General features: G+C 40.8%; 1 protein-coding gene across 1 annotated transcript in view; it reads left to right on the top strand.

Moving 5' to 3' along the window:
* The window catches only part of KDSR (3-ketodihydrosphingosine reductase), a gene marked incomplete in the record, with an annotated part of 318,051 nt that extends 300,839 nt beyond the window's left edge, over positions 1–17,212 (top strand). Inside the window, 3 exon segments of the mRNA XM_053714642.1 lie at positions 709–792; positions 14,842–14,943; positions 15,735–17,212. Of these exon segments, the coding sequence (XP_053570617.1) occupies positions 709–792; positions 14,842–14,943; positions 15,735–15,854 (306 nt within the window).
* Between the last annotated feature and the right edge of the window lie 2,820 nt (positions 17,213–20,032).

The following is a 20,032-nucleotide window of genomic DNA, read 5'->3' as shown; positions in this document are numbered from 1 at the left end:
TCCTATGTATCACTGACAGCATGCTAAACATATTGTGTGTTTTTGAACCCCTTAAAAAGTGCACCTTTTCTATATGTCATAGTGTACTGTCCGTTTAAAACATAAAGAAAACTAATCTCGTATAATATTAAAGTCAAAATTAAACTTTCATGATTCATATAGAACATGTAATAACAGCTTTCTGATTTACCTCTATTAACTAATTTGTTTTATAATTTTCTTTGTATCATTGATATCCTTTTGTTGAAGTGTAAAGCTAGGTAGGTTGATAGGAGCTCAGGAGCATGCACATGTCTTTAGCAGTCTATGTCAGCAGTATTTGCCACTATATATAACATTGCTATTAACATTGTTGCAAACACTGCTGGTAGATGGCTAGAGACACGTGCACGTGTCAACTCACCTAGGATTACTATTTTACAAAGGATACCAAGAAAAATAATGAATATTTATAATAAAAGTAAATTAGAACATTCTTTAAAATGTAATGTGCTATCTAATTCATCTAAGTTTAATTTTTACTTTACTGTCCCTTTAAGGTTCCATCTTTATTTGATAGGTGAGCATGATCTTTATCTCAAAAAACCTGCATTCATACATATGAATTCTTTAAGTTGTTTATTTAGAATTCTTACTTTAAGAATCTGTTTTTATAAATCATGCTGTTACAATATTATCATTTTAGTTTCATATATTTTGTTTTTAAAGCCGTTGGAGACCAGGTTAATTTCAGAATCTTCAAGTCTTTGCCAACCAGATCAAGTTGCCAAAATAATTGTGAAAGACGCCATTGTAAGTATAAATACTGTCCATTATATTGAATCATAATAGATAAACCACTGATTATCTACTCATTTTCAAGCAGAAAAATACTTAAAGGGACAGTCAACACCAGCATTTTTGTTGTTTTAAAAGATAGATAATCCCTTAATTACCAATTCCCCAGTTTTGCATAACTAACACAGTTATAATTATACATGTTTTACTTCTGTAATTACCTTGTATCTAAGCCTCAGCAGACTGCCCCCTTATTTCAGATCTTTTTACAGACTTGCATTTTAGCCAATCAGAGCTGTCTCCATGGTAAATTCACGTGCATGATCAAAATGCATTTAGATTAGAGGCGGCCTTCAAGGTCTAAGAAATTAGCATATGAACCTCCTAGGTTTAGCTTTCAACTAAGAATACCAAGAGAACAAAGTAAAATTGGTGATAAAAGTAAATTGGAAAGTTGTTTAAAATGACATGCCCTATTTAAAACATGAAAGTTTTTTTTGGACTTGACTGTCCCTTTAACCATGCATGGAAGTCAGAATTACGGTTCCATGCTTTACAGAGCAGAAGATTTTTGAAAACAGTCGATTACTTCTCTTGTCAAATTACACCCTTCTCTTGGTATCCTTTGTATAAACTTACCTTCTTTTCCATCATAATATGAGGAGAGTCCATGGCTTTATTCCTTACTTGTGGGAAATACTGAACCTGGCCACCAGGAGGAGACAAAGACACCCAAAGGGCAGCCAAAAGCTTAAATACCTCCCCCACTCCCCTCACCCCCCAGTCATTCTTTACCTTTTGTCACAGGAGGTTGGCAGAGAAGTGTCAGAAGATACGGAGTAGTTCCTTATGGAGGGTAGTACTCTTCGAAATGGGACTGGAGTTTTAAGTAGTCTTGTCAGCCTCTCAGTGAGAGCATTGGCAAATGTTAAAGTCTGGAGATGCAGAGAGAGTCTTTCTGCGAACCCATACAGACTCGTATTAACAGCTCCTAAGCAATCAGTGTTGACGAGTTTCACTGCCTGCTTCTATCACTCAAGTCCATGTCAGGAGCGATGCTACAAGACTGTCAAACTTGAGAGGCTATGTTTCTGTTCCACGGCATAGATTCCGGTAAGATCGTTTCATTTTTTATACATATTTGATAACGCAAGAAGACAGGGTCACAGTGTGACTCCTTTTATCTGAATGGAATCGAGGGTTAATGTCTCCGGAAGGGGATTATTGAACAGGAGGGATTGATCACATATTTTTTTATATCGTGTTTATGTTGTGACATGTGTGAGATGTGGCTCAGGCAGATGTTGGAACGTACAGGTTTTACTTTCACTTTGGAGTGCTTCGCAGCCAGTTAGGCTTGCTGTGCTTTTAGTGGTGCAGGGGCGTTCCTGCATGGCGCACCATGTGACCAGATGTGGTCCCAGTGATTCTCTTCTTCCTGACCGTCTGGAGACGAAGCGCTTTCTCTCTTGGGCCTGGGTCATAGGAGGTGGTGAGTGCCTCAGCCATTGGGAGTGTAAAGGTGCCATTTATTTTTGTCTTTTGTCCTTTTTATAAGCGCTATGGAGGACTCTGATACGTTAGAGGGTACTCCCTCTTTATCTAAAGCTAATGCCTGTCTATAATGTGAGGAGGCCACGGTATACCCGCCTGCTCAATTATGTTCCACATGCCTTGATAAAGTAATCTTATCAAAGAAAGCTAATATGTTTAGTACTACTGAGCCTTCTACCTCTGAGGAGTCTCCGTCCCGTGAAGTGTGCACCCTACATTCATCTCCTAATACACATGCTGCTTCACGTAGTACTCCTATTCCTCCATCTGGAGGGGCCCTTTTACCGCCAGACTTTGCTGAACAGTTACAGACAGCAGTGTATGCAGCCTTTAGTGCTTTACCTCGCACTGCTAAGCGAAAGGTTAAAAATTGCTATCCTTCCCAGAGTTCATCTACTAGCTTATTGGATTTTTCTGATACAAGATTATCCGATGATAAAGACGCCTCTGATACTTCAGATGATGCTCTTTCTGGGTCGGAATCTGATGCCTCTAAGCCTCCAGCTGCAGAGGAACCAGACTTTAGATTTAGGATTGAACACTTACGCTTTCTGCTAAAGGAGGTGTTGGCTACTTTAGAGGTTCCAGAACCTAAATTACCTGAGGAACGTTGCATTCCTAAATTAGATAAGGTCTACGAGGACAGGGTTGTACCACAGACTTTCCCGGTTCCCATAAAGATGGCGAACATTATTAAGAATGAATGGGAAAGATCAAACAGAGACAGATGCGCCACATGGCCCAATATTGTAGTTTCCAAATGTATGTAGATTTTATTATATAGTTGAACTCACATGTATTGAAGCACCTCAATTGGTGCAAATGACACAGTCTGGGATCTATAACAGTCACCCAGCAGACCGGCCTCTCGAGTTGTTCAGGGTCTGTGGAAACTACAATATTGGGCCATGTGGCGAATCTGTCTCTGTTTGATATTTTAGATTGCTTAATTGGATCCTGGTCTGGACCACTACAGATTGCTGCCCTGGTATTCTACTATCAAGACCTTTATAAAGGACAATATAGTGATCATTGTCACCCATTAATCACTATTTTTGAGTGAGATATAACTATCCTATTAACATTGTGATCATCAAATTGTATAGGCTAACATCTATTTACTCTGTTCACAACATATATACTATTTTTGAGTGAGATACAACTGTCCTATTAACATTGTGATTATCAAATTGTATAGGCTAACATCTATTTACTCTGTCCACAACATATATACTAGTTACTACTGAATCAGTGTATCATCATTTATACTGAAAAGTGCATTTCTATTGGTAACATATAAGCTACCTCATATACTACACATTATCATTTTTAGATACTCTCAAGGGCGCCCCCTTTTCTTTTGTTGTATTGAATGGAAAAGAGTTGGTTCTTCTTTTTCCCCTTCTTCTTCCTTTAAGAAATTGTTCCGGACTCTCAGTTGGAGTTGTCGGGTTCTGTCCCTAAAGTAGACGGTGCTATAACCACGCTTGCTAAAACGCACTACTATCCCACTTGAGAATAGTTCGTCGTTTAAAGAGCCCTTGGATAAGAAGCTGGAAACTCTATTAAGAAAAATGTTTCAGCATACGGGATATTTGTTACAACCAGCAGCGTCTGTTGCTGTGGTTGCGGGAGCGGCTACCTATGGGTGCAACTCCTTATCTGAGTTGATTGAGGTGGAGGGTCCCCTCGACACGATCCTGGAAAAAATTAGGGCCTTAAGGGTAGCTAATTCTTTTATTTGTGATGCAAATATGCAGATTATTCGCCTGAACGCCATGGCTTCAGGTTTTTCTATGCTAACCTGTAGGGCACTCTGGCTGAAATCTTGGTCTGCGGACATGACTTCGAAGTCTAGACTTCTTTCCCTCCAATTCAAGGGAAAGATTGTTTTTGGTCCAGGCCTGGACTCAATCATATCCACGGTTACTCGAGGCAAAGATGCCTTTTTACCGCAGGATAAGAAGAACAAGCCTAAGGGACAAGGTCCTAATTTTCATTTGGACAAATCCCAATGTCAGCAGCCCTCTGCAAACCGGAGCAGTCTAAAGGAACTTGGAAACCTCCTCAGTCCTGGAATAAATCCAAGCAGAATAAAAAGCCAGCTGAGTCAAAGTCGGCATGAAGGGGCGGCCCCCGATCTGGCTTTGGATCTGGTATGGGACAGGCTGTCACTCTTTTCAGAAGCTTGGTTTGGGGACGTGCAAGACCTGTGGGTACTGGAGGTCATCGCTCAGGGACTTGAAACCTATCTGGTGGTTTCAAGTCTCATCCTCCCAGGGGCAGATTCCTCTTATCAAACCTGTCTTTAAGGCCAGAAAAGAGAGAGGCTTTTCTAGGGTGTGTGAGGGATCTCTCCACCCTGGGGTCATTGTACCGGTACCTCCAGCAAAGAGAGGTCTGGGATACTACTCAAACCTGTTTGTGGTCCCAAAGGAGGAAGCTACTTTTCGTCCAATTCTGGACCTAAAGTGTTTAAACAAATTCCTGTCTGTCCCCTCATTCAAGATGGAGAAAATAAGGTCCATTCTTCCTTTAGTCCAGGAAGGACAATTTATGACCATGATAGACCTGAAAGATGCCTACCTTCACGTCCCTATACACAAGGAATACTTCAAGTTCCTAAGATTTGCGTTCATGGACCAGCACTTCCATTTCATTGCACTTCAATTTGGTCTAGCTACTGCTCCAAGAGTTTTTACGAAGGTTCTAGGGGCTCTGCTCGCAGTGACCAGAACCAGAGGGACTGCAGTGGCGCCGTACTTAGACGATATTTGGGTTCAAGCACTGGAAGAGGACCATTCGAAAGCTCTTCTTTCTCTTCGATCTCATGGATGGAAGATAAACTTAGAAAATATTTCTTATTCCCAATACCAGGGTGGAGTTCCTGGGTACGATAATAGATTTCATATCTATGAGGATATTTCTTACAGACCAGAGACGTCACAAGCTAACTTCCAATTGTCTTGCCCTCCAGACCTCCTTCAGGCCATCTGTGGCTCGGTATATGGAGGTAATTGGACTCATGGTGTCCTGTATGGACCTCGTCCCCTTTGCCAGATTCAATCTCAGACCTTTTCAGCTGTGCATGCTGAGACAGTGGACTGGCAATCATTCAGATCTGTCTCAAAAGATTTCTCTGGACAGCCGGTCGAGAGAATCGCTCTCCTGGTGGCTTTGTCCAGATCACCTGTCCCAAGGGACGTCCTTCTTGAGACCATCCTGGGAGCTTGTGACTATGGACGCGAGTCTCTCAGGATGGGGAGCTGTTTGGGGTGCCAGGAAGGGCCTGTAGACTCGAGAGGAATCAATCCTCCCGATCAACATCTTGAAGCTTCAAGCAATCTTCAATGCTCTAAAGGCTTGGTCCCTTCTGGGCTCAACCCAGTTTATCAGATTCCAATCGGACAACATAACCTCGGTGGCTTACATCAACCATCGGGGGGAACAAGAATCTCCCTAGCAATGAGGGAAGTATTTAGGATTCTGGAGGCCCACAGCTGTTCACTGTCAGCTATTCACATACCGGGTGTGGTCAACTGGGAAGCTGATTTTCTCAGCAGACAATCCTTTCATCCAGGGGAATGGTCTCTCCATCCCGAAGTGTTTGCGGAGATATGCAACAGGTGGCGGACGCCGGAGATAGATCTCATGGCGTCTCATCTCAATACCAAGCTACCCAGATATGGGTCGAGATCCAGGGATCCTCAGGCGGAGCTAATAGATGCATTGCAGTACCTTGGAGGTTCAGTGTAATCTACCTTTTCCCGCCGTTACCACTCCTTCCTCCTGTAGTGGCCAGCATCAAACAGGAGCAGGCGTCGGTGATACCGTTTGCTCCATCGTGGCCGCAAAGGATGTGGTTTGCGGATCTAGTGGGGATGTCATCTCCTCCATGGAGGTTATCTTGTCACAGGGATCTGCTGGAACAAGGTCCTTTTGTTCATCAAAATCTAGATTCTCTGAGGCTGACTGCGTGGAGATTGAACACTTAGTCCTAGCCAAGAGAGGTTTTTCTGAGAGAGTTATTGATACTCTCATTCAAAGCCGTAAGACAGTTACTTGTGGCATCTATCATAAGGTGTGGAGGACCTACTTATTCTGGGGTGAAGAGTGTGGATTTCCCTGGCATAAGGTCAGGGTTTCCAGGTTTCTTTCTTTTCTCCAGGATGGTCTGGAAAAGGGCCTTTCGGCTAGCTCTCTTAAGGGACAGATTTCGGCCCTATCTGTTTTACTGCACAAGAGGCTCGCTGAGCTTCCAGATGTTTAGTCTTTTGTTCAGGCTCTGTCTAGAATCAGACCTTTGTTTCAACCTAGCGCTCCTCTTTGGAGTTTAATCTTGTTTTCTCCAACATAGGTGTGTCCGGTCCACGGCGTCATCCTTACTTGTGGGATATTCTCTTCCCCAACAGGAAATGGCAAAGAGCCCAGCAAAGCTGGTCACATGATCCCTCCCAGGCTCCGCCTACCCCAGTCATTCTCTTTGCCGTTGTACAGGCAACATCTCCACGGAGATGGCTTAGAGTTTTTTAGTGTTTAACTGTAGTTTTTATTATTCAATCAAGAGTTTGTTATTTTGAAATAGTGCTGGTATGTACTATTTACTCAGAAACAGAAAAGAGATGAAGATTTCTGTTTGTATGAGGAAAATGATTTTAGCAACCGTAACTAAAATCCATGGCTGTTCCACACAGGACTGTTGAGAGCAATTAACTTCAGTTGGGGGAACAGTGTGCAGTCTCTTGCTGCTTGAGGTATGACACATTCTAACAAGACGATGTAATGCTGGAAGCTGTCATTTTCCCTATGGGATCCGGTAAGCCATGTTTATTACGATCGTAAATAAGGGCTTCACAAGGGCTTATTAAGACTGTAGACTTTTTCTGGGCTAAATCGATTCATTATTAACACATATTTAGCCTTGAGGAATCATTTTATCTGGGTATTTTGATATAATAATATCGGCAGGCACTGTAGTAGACACCTTATTCCTTAGGGGCTTTCCCAAAGCATAAGCAGAGCCTCATTTTCGCGCCGGTGTGGCGCACTTGTTTTTGAGAGGCATGGCATGCAGTCGCATGTGAGAGGAGCTCTGATACTTAGAAAAGACTTTCTGAAGGCGTCATTTGGTATCGTATTCCCCTTTGGGCTTGGTTGGGTCTCAGCAAAGCAGATACCAGGGACTGTAAAGGGGTTAAAGTTTAAAACGGCTCCGGTTCCGTTATTTTAAGGGTTAAAGCTTCCAAATTTGGTGTGCAATACTTTTAAGGCTTTAAGACACTGTGGTGAAAATTTGATAAATTTTGAACAATTCCTTCATGTTTTTTCGCAATTGCAGTAATAAAGTGTGTTCAGTTTAAAATTTAAAGTGACAGTAACGGTTTTATTTTAAAACGTTTTTGTACTTTGTTATCAAGTTTATGCCTGTTTAACATGTCTGAACTACCAGATAGACTGTGTTCTGAATGTGGGGAAGCCAGAATTCCTATTCATTTAAATAAATGTGATTTATGTGATAATGACAATGATGCCCAAGATGATTCCTCAAGTGAGGGGAGTAAGCATGGTACTGCATCATTCCCTCCTTCGTCTACACGAGTCTTGCCCACTCAGGAGGCCCCTAGTACATCTAGCGCGCCAATACTCCTTACTATGCAACAATTAACGGCTGTAATGGATAATTCTGTCAAAAACATTTTAGCCAAAATAAACACTTGTCAGCGTAAGCGCGGCTGCTCTGTTTTAGATACTGAAGAGCATGACGACGCTGATATTAATATCTCTGAAGGGCCCCTAACCCAGTCTGATGGGGCTAGGGAGGTTTTGTCTGAGGGAGAAATTACTGATTCAGGGAACATTTCTCAACAGGCTGAACCTGATGTGATTGCATTTAAATTTAAGTTGGAACATCTCCGCGTTCTGCTTAAGGAGGTATTATCCACTCTGGATGATTGTGACAAGTTGGTCATCCCAGAGAAACTATGTAAAATGGACAAGTTCCTAGAGGTGCCGGGGCTCCCAGAAGCTTTTCCTATACCCAAGCGGGTGGCGGACATTGTTAATAAAGAATGGGAGAGGCCAGGTATTCCTTTCGTCCCTCCCCCCATATTTAAAAAATTGTTTCCTATGGTCGACCCCAGAAAGGACTTATGGCAGACAGTCCCCAAGGTCGAGGGAGCGGTTTCCACTTTAAACAAGCGCACCACTATACCCATAGAGGATAGTTGTGCTTTCAAAGATCCTATGGATAAAAAATTAGAAGGTTTGCTTAAAAAGATGTTTGTTCAGCAGGGTTACCTTCTACAACCAATTTCATGCATTGTCCCTGTCGCTACAGCCGCATGTTTCTGGTTCGATGAGCTGATAAAGGCGATCAATAGTGATTCTCCTCCTTATGAGGAGATTATGGACAGAATCAATGCTCTCAAATTGGCTAATTCTTTCACCCTCGACGCCACTTTGCAATTGGCTAGGTTAGCGGCTAAGAATTCTGGGTTTGCTATTGTGGCGCGCAGAGCGCTTTGGTTGAAATCTTGGTCGGCTGATGCGTCTTCCAAGAACAAGCTACTTAACATTCCTTTCAAGGGGAAAACGCTGTTTGGCCCTGACTTGAAAGAGATTATCTCTGATATCACTGGGGGTAAGGGCCACGCCCTTCCTCAGGATCGGCCTTTCAAGGCAAAAAATAAACCTAATTTTCGTCCCTTTCGTAGAAACGGACCAGCCCAAGGTGCTACGTCCTCTAAGCAAGAGGGTAATACTTCTCAAGCCAAGCCAGCTTGGAGACCAATGCAAGGCTGGAACAAAGGAAAGCAGGCCAAGAAACCTGCCGCTGCTACCAGGACTGCATGAAATGTTGGCCCCCGATCCGGGACCGGATCTGGTGGGGGGCAGACTCTCTCTCTTCGCTCAGGCTTGGGCAAGAGATGTTCTGGATCCTTGGGCGCTAGAAATAGTCTCCCAAGGTTATCTTCTGGAATTCAAGGGACTTCCCCCAAGGGGGAGGTTCCACAGGTCTCAGTTGTCTTCAGACCACATAAAAAGACAGGCATTCTTACATTGTGTAGAAGACCTGTTAAAAATGGGAGTGATTCATCCTGTTCCATTAAGAGAACAAGGGATGGGGTTCTACTCCAATCTGTTCATAGTTCCCAAAAAAGAGGGAACGTTCAGACCAATCTTAGATCTCAAGATCTTAAACAAGTTTCTCAAGGTTCCATCGTTCAAGATGGAAACCATTCGAACTATTCTTCCTTCCATCCAGGAAGGTCAATTCATGACCACGGTGGATTTAAAGGATGCGTATCTACATATTCCTATCCACAAGGAACATCATCGGTTCCTAAGGTTCGCATTCCTGGACAAACATTACCAGTTCGTGGCGCTTCCTTTCGGATTAGCCACTGCTCCAAGGATTTTCACAAAGGTACTAGGGTCCCTTCTAGCTGTGCTAAGACCAAGGGGCATTGCTGTAGTACCTTACTTGGACGACATTTTGATTCAAGCGTCGTCCCTTCCTCAAGCAAAGGCTCACACGGACATCGTCCTGGCCTTTCTCAGATCTCACGGATGGAAAGTGAACGTGGGAAAGAGTTCTCTATCCCCGTCAACAAGGGTTCCCTTCTTGGGAACAATTATAGACTCCTTAGAAATGAGGATTTTTCTAACAGAGGCCAGAAAAACAAAACTTCTAGACTCTTGTCGGATACTTCATTCCGTTCCTCTTCCTTCCATAGCTCAGTGCATGGAAGTGATCGGGTTGATGGTAGCGGCAATGGACATAGTTCCTTTTGCGCGCATTCATCTAAGACCATTACAACTGTGCATGCTCAGTCAGTGGAATGGGGACTATACAGACTTGTCTCCGAAGATACAAGTAAATCAGAGGACCAGAGACTCACTCCGTTGGTGGCTGTCCCTGGACAACCTGTCACAAGGGATGACATTCCGCAGACCAGAGTGGGTCATTGTCACGACCGACGCCAGTCTGATGGGCTGGGGCGCGGTCTGGGGATCCCTGAAAGCTCAGGGTCTTTGGTCTCGGGAAGAATCTCTTCTACCGATAAATATTCTGGAACTGAGAGCGATATTCAATGCTCTCAAGGCTTGGCCTCAGCTAGCGAGGGCCAAGTTCATACGGTTTCAATCAGACAACATGACAACTGTTGCGTACATCAACCATCAGGGGGGAACAAGGAGTTCCCTAGCGATGGAAGAGTGACCAAAATCATTCTGTGGGCGGAGTCTCACTCCTGCCACCTGTCTGCTATCCACATCCCAGGAGTGGAAAATTGGGAAGCGGATTTTCTGAGTCGTCAGACATTGCATCCGGGGGAGTGGGAACTCCATCCGGAAATCTTTGCCCAAGTCACTCAGCTGTGGGGCATTCCAGACATGGATCTGATGGCCTCTCGTCAGAACTTCAAAGTTCCTTGCTACGGGTCCAGATCCAGGGATCCCAAGGCGGCTCTAGTGGATGCACTAGTAGCACCTTGGACCTTCAAACTAGCTTATGTGTTCCCGCCCTTTCCTCTCATCCCCAGGCTGGTAGCCAGGATCAATCAGGAGAGGGCGTCGGTGATCTTGATAGCTCCTGCGTGGCCACGCAGGACTTGGTATGCAGATCTGGTGAATATGTCATCGGCTCCACCTTGGAAGCTACCTTTGAGACGAGACCTTCTTGTTCAGGGTCCGTTCGAACATCCGAATCTGGTTTCACTCCAGCTGACTGCTTGGAGATTGAACGCTTGATTTTATCGAAGCGAGGGTTCTCAGATTCTGTTATCGATACTCTTGTTCAGGCCAGAAAGCCTGTAACTAGAAAGATTTACCACAAAATTTGGAAAAAATATATCTGTTGGTGTGAATCTAAAGGATTCCCTTGGGACAAGGTTAAGATTCCTAGGATCCTATCCTTCCTTCAAGAAGGATTGGAAAAAGGATTATCTGCAAGTTCCCTGAAGGGACAGATTTCTGCCTTGTCGGTGTTACTTCACAAAAAACTGGCTGCTGTGCCAGATGTTCAAGCTTTTGTTCAGGCTCTGGTTAGAATTAAGCCTGTTTACAAACCTTTGACTCCTCCTTGGAGTCTCAATTTAGTTCTTTCAGTTCTTCAGGGGGTTCCGTTTGAACCCTTGCATTCCGTTGATATTAAATTATTATCTTGGAAAGTTTTGTTTTTAGTTGCAATTTCTTCTGCCAGAAGAGTTTCAGAATTATCTGCTCTGCAGTGTTCTCCTCCTTATCTGGTGTTCCATGCAGATAAGGTGGTTTTACGTACTAAACCTGGTTTTCTTCCAAAAGTTGTTTCTAACAAAAACATTAACCAGGAGATTATCGTACCTTCTCTGTGTCCGAAACCAGTTTCAAAGAAGGAACGTTTGTTGCACAATTTGGATGTTGTTCGCGCTCTAAAATTCTATTTAGATGCTACAAAGGATTTTAGACAAACATCTTCCTTGTTTGTTGTTTATTCCGGTAAAAGGAGAGGTCAAAAAGCAACTTCTACCTCTCTCTCTTTTTGGATTAAAAGCATCATCAGATTGGCTTACGAGACTGCCGGACGGCAGCCTCCCGAAAGAATCACAGCTCATTCCACTAGGGCTGTGGCTTCCACATGGGCCTTCAAGAACGAGGCTTCTGTTGATCAGATATGTAGGGCAGCGACTTGGTCTTCACTGCACACTTTTACCAAATTTTACAAGTTTGATACTTTTGCTTCTTCTGAGGCTATTTTTGGGAGAAAGGTTTTGCAAGCCGTGGTGCCTTCCATTTAGGTGACCTGATTTGCTCCCTCCCTTCATCCGTGTCCTAAAGCTTTGGTATTGGTTCCCACAAGTAAGGATGACGCCGTGGACCGGACACACCTATGTTGGAGAAAACAGAATTTATGTTTACCTGATAAATTACTTTCTCCAACGGTGTGTCCGGTCCACGGCCCGCCCTGGTTTTTTAATCAGGTCTGATAATTTATTTTCTTTAACTACAGTCACCACGGTACCATATGGTTTCTCCTATGCAAATATTCCTCCTTAACGTCGGTCGAATGACTGGGGTAGGCGGAGCCTGGGAGGGATCATGTGACCAGCTTTGCTGGGCTCTTTGCCATTTCCTGTTGGGGAAGAGAATATCCCACAAGTAAGGATGACGCCGTGGACCGGACACACCGTTGGAGAAAGTAATTTATCAGGTAAACATAAATTCTGTTTTTAAGGTTTTGCAGAGGGCTCCGTTTGAGCATATGCACGGCTTGACATTAAATTATTATCTTGCAAGGTTCTCTTTTTACTGGCTATTGCCTCAGCACGCAGAGTATATGAGATGGCTGCCTTGCAATGTGAGCCCCCTTACCTAATATTCCATGCTGATAAGGCTTTTCTTCGTACTGGGTTAGGTTTCTTCGTACTGGGTTAGGTTTTCTTCCTAAGGTAGTTTCTGATCGCAACATCAATAAGGACATTGTTGTTCCTTCCTTGTGTCCTAGCCCTTTTTCTTCGAAGGAGCGCTTACTTCATAACTTGGATGTGGTTCTGGTCTTGAAGTTATATCTTCAAGCCACTAAGGAGTTTAGACAGACCTCTTCTTTATTTGTTGTCTATTCTGGGAAGCGTAAGGGGCAGATAGCCTTGTCCACTTCCTTGTCTTTTTGGTTGAGGAGCATTATTCGCTTAGCTTATGAAACAGCGGGACGTAAGCCTCCTCCGAGGATTAAGGCTCATTCTACTAGAGCAGTGGCTTCCTCTTGGGCCTTCAAGAATGAGGCATCTATAGAGCAGATTTGTAGAACGGCTACCTTGTCCTCCTTACATACCATTTCAAAATTTTACAAGTTTGACGTTTTTGCTTCAGCTGAAGCATCTTTTGGGAGAAAGGTTTTGCAGGCTGTGGTGCCCTCAGAATAGGGTCCGCCTCTCGTTTTACCCTCCCGTTTCATTCAGTGTCCTCTAGAGCTTGGGTATATGATTTCCACAAGTAAGGAATGAAGCCGTGGACTCTCCTCATATTAAGAAGGAAAACATAAATGATACTTACCAGATAATTTCCTTTCCATTTGTATGAGGAGAGTCCACGGCCCCCACACATTTTCTCAGTTTTTTTGTTCTTCTGCACCATTTATACCCTGATATTTCTCCTACTGTTCCTTGTTCCCTCGGCAGAATGACTGGGGGATGAGGAGAGTGGGGGAGGTATTTAAGCCTTTGGCTGAGGTGTCTTTGCCTCCTCCTGGTGGCCAGGTTCAGTATTTACCAAAAGTAAGGAATTAAGTCGTGGACTTTCCTCATACAGATGGAAAGGAAATTATCTGGTAAGCATAATTTATGGGGGGGGGGTAACTTGTATTGCTTTGTTCTTGAATAAAAGGGATATGAAACCCCCAACAATTTGTGATTCAGACAGAGCATACAATTTACTTCTATCAGGAAATAGTACTTCCATCTTGTGGTCTTGCAAATGGATAACATTTTTGTAAAACTGCTGCCATATAGTGCTCCAGACATATGACACTCCTGAGCTTATTTCCATGCCTTTCAAGGGAGGAAACCAAGAGAACATAGCAAATTTGATAATTGAAGTTAATTGGAAATGTGTTTAAAACTGCGTGCTCTATCTGAATCATGAAAGACAATTTTGGGTTTCATGACCTTTTAATATTTAAGATGTTCCCAGTAAGGCACATGAAAATAAAAGTACTAATTTATGATTATCAGAATAATCCTTAAAGGGACACTATACCCAAACATTTTCTTTCATGATTAAGGTAGAGAATATAATTTTAAACAACATTCCAATTTACTTCTATTATCTAATTTGCTTCATTCTTTAGATAACCTTTAATGAAGAAATAGCGATGCACACGGTGAACCAATCACAGGAGGCATCTATGTGCAGCTACCAATCAGCAGCTACTAAGCATATCTAGATATGCTTTTCAGCAAAGAATATCAAGAGAATGAAGCAAATTAGATAATAGAAGTCAATTAGAAAGTTGTTTATAATTGTATGCTCTTTCTAAATCATGAAAGAAAAAATGTGGGTTTCATGTCCCTTTAAGTAATTTAATAATGACATTCTCATATTTAACAAAGCTATCTTCATATAAGCACTATAAGATTTAGGACATCTTTGAGCATTATACACAGGCAGAGGCAAAACTTGCCTGCTATAATTTGTAATTTTTGCATTACTGACTTAAGTTTACTATGTGTTTAACCCACTCAAAAGGGTTGAACCCATAGGTAATGTCCTGCTTGCTAACTGCATACCATGCAACTCCCGGTAGGTCAGCCAGTCATAAGTGGTTTTGAAGTGTTTGAGGGGGCACAACTCCAGTCTTCTCCATTCTCCCTACAATTGTTCATAGAAATAAAGTTTTTAATATTTTAAACTATAGTGTAGTGTAAAAGTTAGCATGATTGTTATCCTACCTCATAGACCATTTTATTGCATCTCACTTCAGGCTGCTGTCTTTTATGTAGCTCAAAAAAGTAATTGATCTGTTGTCTTTCACAGCAAGGTAATTTCAATAGTTCTGTTGGTTCAGATGGTTACATGTTGTCATCTCTGACTTGTGGTATGTCACCTGTCACTACCATCACAGAGGGACTACAGCAGGTAAGTTGGTATCTCAACACAAAAGTCACAAATGTTCAAAAGAAAAATAATGCCATCATTTTAAAGGGCGATTATAGTAAAAAAAAATAACATGCTCTAATCTGTTACAGCATATCATATTAAGACTATTTACCCTAGACTACTGTGTGTTTAACCTCACGCACTGGTACTGAGATAAATCCTCAGTTTGAAGCAAATACAAATTTAAATAAATTTTCAATTTGCTTCTAGTTTAGTATATTCAGTACATTTCTCTGTTAAATAAGTGTATTGTGAATTGTGAACAAACTTCATCAGCTAACAAATGGCTAGATAAATCAGTGAGATTTACATGTGTAAAATGCTTAGAGAATATAATGATAGTTATAAGAACATCCCTTTCCAGTCCAATGAAATCCCCTGTCCAGCCCACTCTCTCAAACTGCAAGGTTCATGTCACATAGAAAAAATACAAAGCACAATGCTCTGGACCCGGCCTGCACTGTTGTTCCCAAGTGGAACCCGCCACTGATGCAATTAGCAGCGCTAGTTTGTACATCTGAGTTGTGCTAGGGTTAAACACACGGTAGAGCAGGGTCAATAGTCGTAAAATGACATGCACTAATGGATTAGAGCATGTCATTTTCCTGCTATTATGGCCTTTAAAATGTTAATATTAATTTCTGTTTTTTTATTTACATAATTTTTTGTAATACTATCAAATGAGCAAAATCTTACTTGGTACAATCAATTAGCTTTGATAATACTGTAAATGTTTCTACAAACTTTTTTCTTTCTTTCTTGTATTCTAGGTTGTCACAATGGGATTATTTCGTACAATTGCCTTGTTTTATCTGGGAAGTTTTGACAGCATTGTGCGTCGCTGCATGATGCAGAAGCAAAACTCTGAGAACACTTGTAAAACAGACTAATTATCTTGACAGCCAAGAACTTTTTTCAAGTGCTTGCTGCTAGAAAAACAAATGACGTGAAGATAATTTTCCCATCGCCAGACTCGTCTACCAATTCACCATGGGACTATTATTGTGACATGATACGAAAGGAGACTTCTGTGAATGCTGAGAGATTGCAGCATACTATGCAAAACATGAGATGGGTCTAGGCTTTAAATTGTGCATCTGAGAGTTAAGAAATAGTAAGTATTGCCTAGGGAGAATCCATTGTATACCTGCTATCTTGTAACATGCAATGTTTTTCCCTTGTCTCTTTCTAGTTCTTCATACAATATTCTGTTTGATTCCAAGAATCACACTTTCTTCTTCGATGGTAGAGTAATTGAGCAAACACTTCTCCTGAGTTCTAAACAGGAGAAATTATAAAAATGTTGATATATATGGATTGTCTGAAGCTAAATATTAGATTATTTTGTGTTCTGCAGAGTTTGAAAACATGATCACCTTAACAGATAGAAGCTGTTTAGTTAATGACACTTGTTTCATTGACTGGTTTTTGGTCATTATTTTTTCTCATGTGAGTCCATTCATGCTATTGTTTCTACAGTTGCATCATTATACTTGGTCTCCTTTAGCTAAAAAATGGATTGTGGTGTGTTGTTTCTGAGATATTTATCCACCACGGTATTTTAGAACTATTTTAATAGTTGGAATCCAAATGCAATTCCTCAGAACAATAGGGAGTTTGAAAGCATTTTATTTCATGATAGTTCGTTGTATTTGCAATAGAAGTACATCAATGTAGAATACACATTTTGTAAACGACGACCATTATTCAGGTGTATGGTACCCATGATTCCATTTTATTAAAGGTCTGATTGCCTTATGGATCAACAGTGATATACAATTTTAAAAGCTGTGTTGGTCTTAGAAATTTTTTTTTTTTAAAAAGTGCTAGAAAATGCATATGTTTATTGATTCAACAGTAGACATCTGCTAGATATTTAAAAACAATGTGTGATTCTACCATAGAAGGAGAACTCCTAAAAACCTGCATTCCAGTAAGTGTGTTTTCACATATGACACTTAAAGGAAAATGTAACTGATAATTAAGCTAAATACCCTTGGTGAAAATATTGTATAAACATGCACAATAACCAAAATATTTGCATATATATGGCCTCATTTGTACTTATAATATCAGCATGCAACCCTATCAAACAGATTTCACAGCCGTGCCTCATTTAAGAAAGGAAAATCATGAGTGTGACTATAGGTATTTATTTAAGTTAATCATTTATTTAAAGGGACATGCAAGTCCACTTCCATGATTCAGACAGTATGTGCAATTTCTAAAAAAAACTTTATGAAATTTACTTTTTTTTGTCATTTTTTTATTCTTTATTGCAGAGCATATCTAGATATTCTCATTATCTTAAACTTGCCTTAAAGGGACATGAAACCCAAAACATTTATTTCATGATTCGATAGAGAATACAATTTTAATCAACTTTCCAATTTACTTCTATTATTTAATTTGCTTCCTTCTCGTGTTATCCTTTGCTGAAAGGTTTATCTAAGTAAAGTCAGGAGCAGCAAAGAACCTAGGTGCTAGCTGCTGATTGGTGGCTGCATATATATACCAATTGTCATTGGCTCACCCATGTGTTCAGTTAGAAACCAGTAGTGCATTACTGATTCTTCAGCAAATTATACCAAGAGAATGAAGCAAATTTGATAATGGAAGTAAACTGAAAAGTTGTTTAAAATTGTATGTTCTACCTCAATCATGAAAGAAAATATTTGGGTTTCATGTCCCTTTAAAGGGACACTTAACCCAAATTTTTTGTTTCATGATTCAGATAGAGCATGCAATTTTAATCAACTTTCTAGTTTACTTCTATTATCAAATTTTCTTCCTTCTCTCGGTATCTTTATTTGAAATGCAAGAATGTAAGTTTAGATGCCGGCCCATTTTTGGTGAATAACCTGGGTTATTCTTGCTGATTGGTGGATAAATTCATCCACCAATAAAAAAGAGCTGTCCAGAGTCCTAAAACAAAAAAGAAGCTTAGATGCCTTCTTTTTCAAATAAAGATAGCAAGTTAACGAAGAAAAATTGATAATAGGAGTAAATTAGAAAGGTGCTTACAATTGCATGCTCTATCTGAATCACGAAAGAAAAAAATTGGGTTCAGTGTCCCTTTAAGCACTGTTTGGTAGCAGTGTTTGCAACAATGTTTTATGTCCATGCTCAGTTAGCTGTGAGTCAGAAGTAACCATATCATCATTGTATTCATCAATACCACACTGTAATGCCTTTAAAGGGACACTGCATTCAAAAACATTCTGTCATCCGTAGGAAAGAAAAGCATTTAAACATGTTGGGTTATTTTTTCATTTTGATTGAAACAATATGACATGAAAGTGGTTTTAATTTAAACTAATATAGCAGTATCATTTGTGCAGTGTCTACTAAGGCTTGTTGGTTTATAGGCACTTCCTATTAATGCACATTAGCAGAAAGTATCAACCTATGAGCATTAACAGGAAGTGCCTGTCAGCCAGTGAGAATTAAAAGGAAGTATATACTGCTGTATTAGTTGCATTTTATATTTTAAAATCTTTAATTTAACTTGTTTTTCAAGTATTTTGGACACTGCTCTTTCATAAGAATGACAGAAAATCCTGGAGTACAGTGACCCTTTTTAACATCATCCATACCTGCCTTTTTTCCCAGTGCTTTGAGATGGCTAATATATTGTAGCATCTGCCTTAAGTGATCACTTGCTTGGGATGTGATTGCCGTGATTTATCTATTGAAAATCAGTATTGTGCTCCTGTTAAGAAATCTGTGGTGTGACCTATCTGTCAAGCATTTTGCTTACATTTTCAGTCCTGTGCATCATTCACGGTCTCTGTCCACACAAACTACATAAATATTCTCCACTTGACATCTCTGTACAAAAAATGAAATAAAATACAATAAGCATTGTTCATATTTTAGTGCAATTAGGTTACCTTCACTTATTGGCAGTGGATTCAAATGTATTTTGGTACTGGATATAATAGAACAGTAGTCTTATAAATATAAACTAGCAGATAATACTTGAAACTTATGCTTCATTCAAATTTATCTTCAATGTATTCTCAGGTCTGCCAATATTTTTTAATTATAGTATATACCATTTATCTAGAGACTTTTAACCCCTTAACGATCACGATGTACCCTCAATGTCGCTGGTCATTACGGGTTTTCTTCCTCATACACTCCCTCCTTCCTGCTGGCCACCAAAAATAGTTAGACAGCGCTATTAAAAATACAATACCCATAGAAAGACCAGCGATGTCCAGGGTATGTCACTGGTCCTTTAGGGGTTAAGGACCAAGAGACTCAATTTAGCCAATCTTGTGCCTGTTACTAAAGCACTTTAAAATAACCATCCACGTGTTTGTTTTGTTTTACTATTACTTGGAATTTGCTGTTTTAGAACATATTTATTTCCCCTTGACATTTAACTCTGAGAAAGAGAATCAATACAAAATAATTATTTGGCCATAATGTTTCATATTAAACCTAAACCACTTGTTGGTTAGTAACCAATTGCATCTGGCCTCAATGTGAGAATTATGGAGTTGATAAGTCTACTTGAAAACAAGATGTTTAAAGGAAGTTTTACTATACATTTTTCTTTCCTATAAAGTTTTTTCTTCTTAAATGGAAAGAGTCCACAGCTGCATTCCTATCTTTTGGGAAATAAGAACCTGGCCACCAGGAGGAAACAAAGACACCCCAGCAAAAGGCTTAAATACTCCTCCCATTCCCCTCATCCCCCAGTCATTCTTTGCCTTTCGTCCCAGGAGGTTGGCAGAGAACTGTCAGAATTTAATTTATCTCTTATGGAGGGTAGTACTCTTCGACATGAGACAGGAGTTTTAAGTAATCCAATCAGTCTCTCAGTGAGGGCTTGAATGAAAGTTAGAGTCCGGAGATGCAGGGAGAGTTTTTCTGCGAAACCATTCTGACTCATGTTAACAGGTCCTCAAGCAATCGGCATTGTCTAACTTCGCTTCGCTGCCTGCTTTCTTCTCTCAAGTCCATGGCGGAGGCGATGCTACTATCCGTCACACTTTAAGGGTCGTGTTCCTGTTCCACGGCGTAGATTCCGGTAAGATTGTTTCATTTTACTTTCTTC

This window comes from Bombina bombina, chromosome 5 (genome assembly GCF_027579735.1).
Source record: "Bombina bombina isolate aBomBom1 chromosome 5, aBomBom1.pri, whole genome shotgun sequence".
Lineage (NCBI taxonomy): Eukaryota > Metazoa > Chordata > Amphibia > Anura > Bombinatoridae > Bombina > Bombina bombina.
This window is presented reverse-complemented; position numbering and strand designations above follow the sequence as displayed.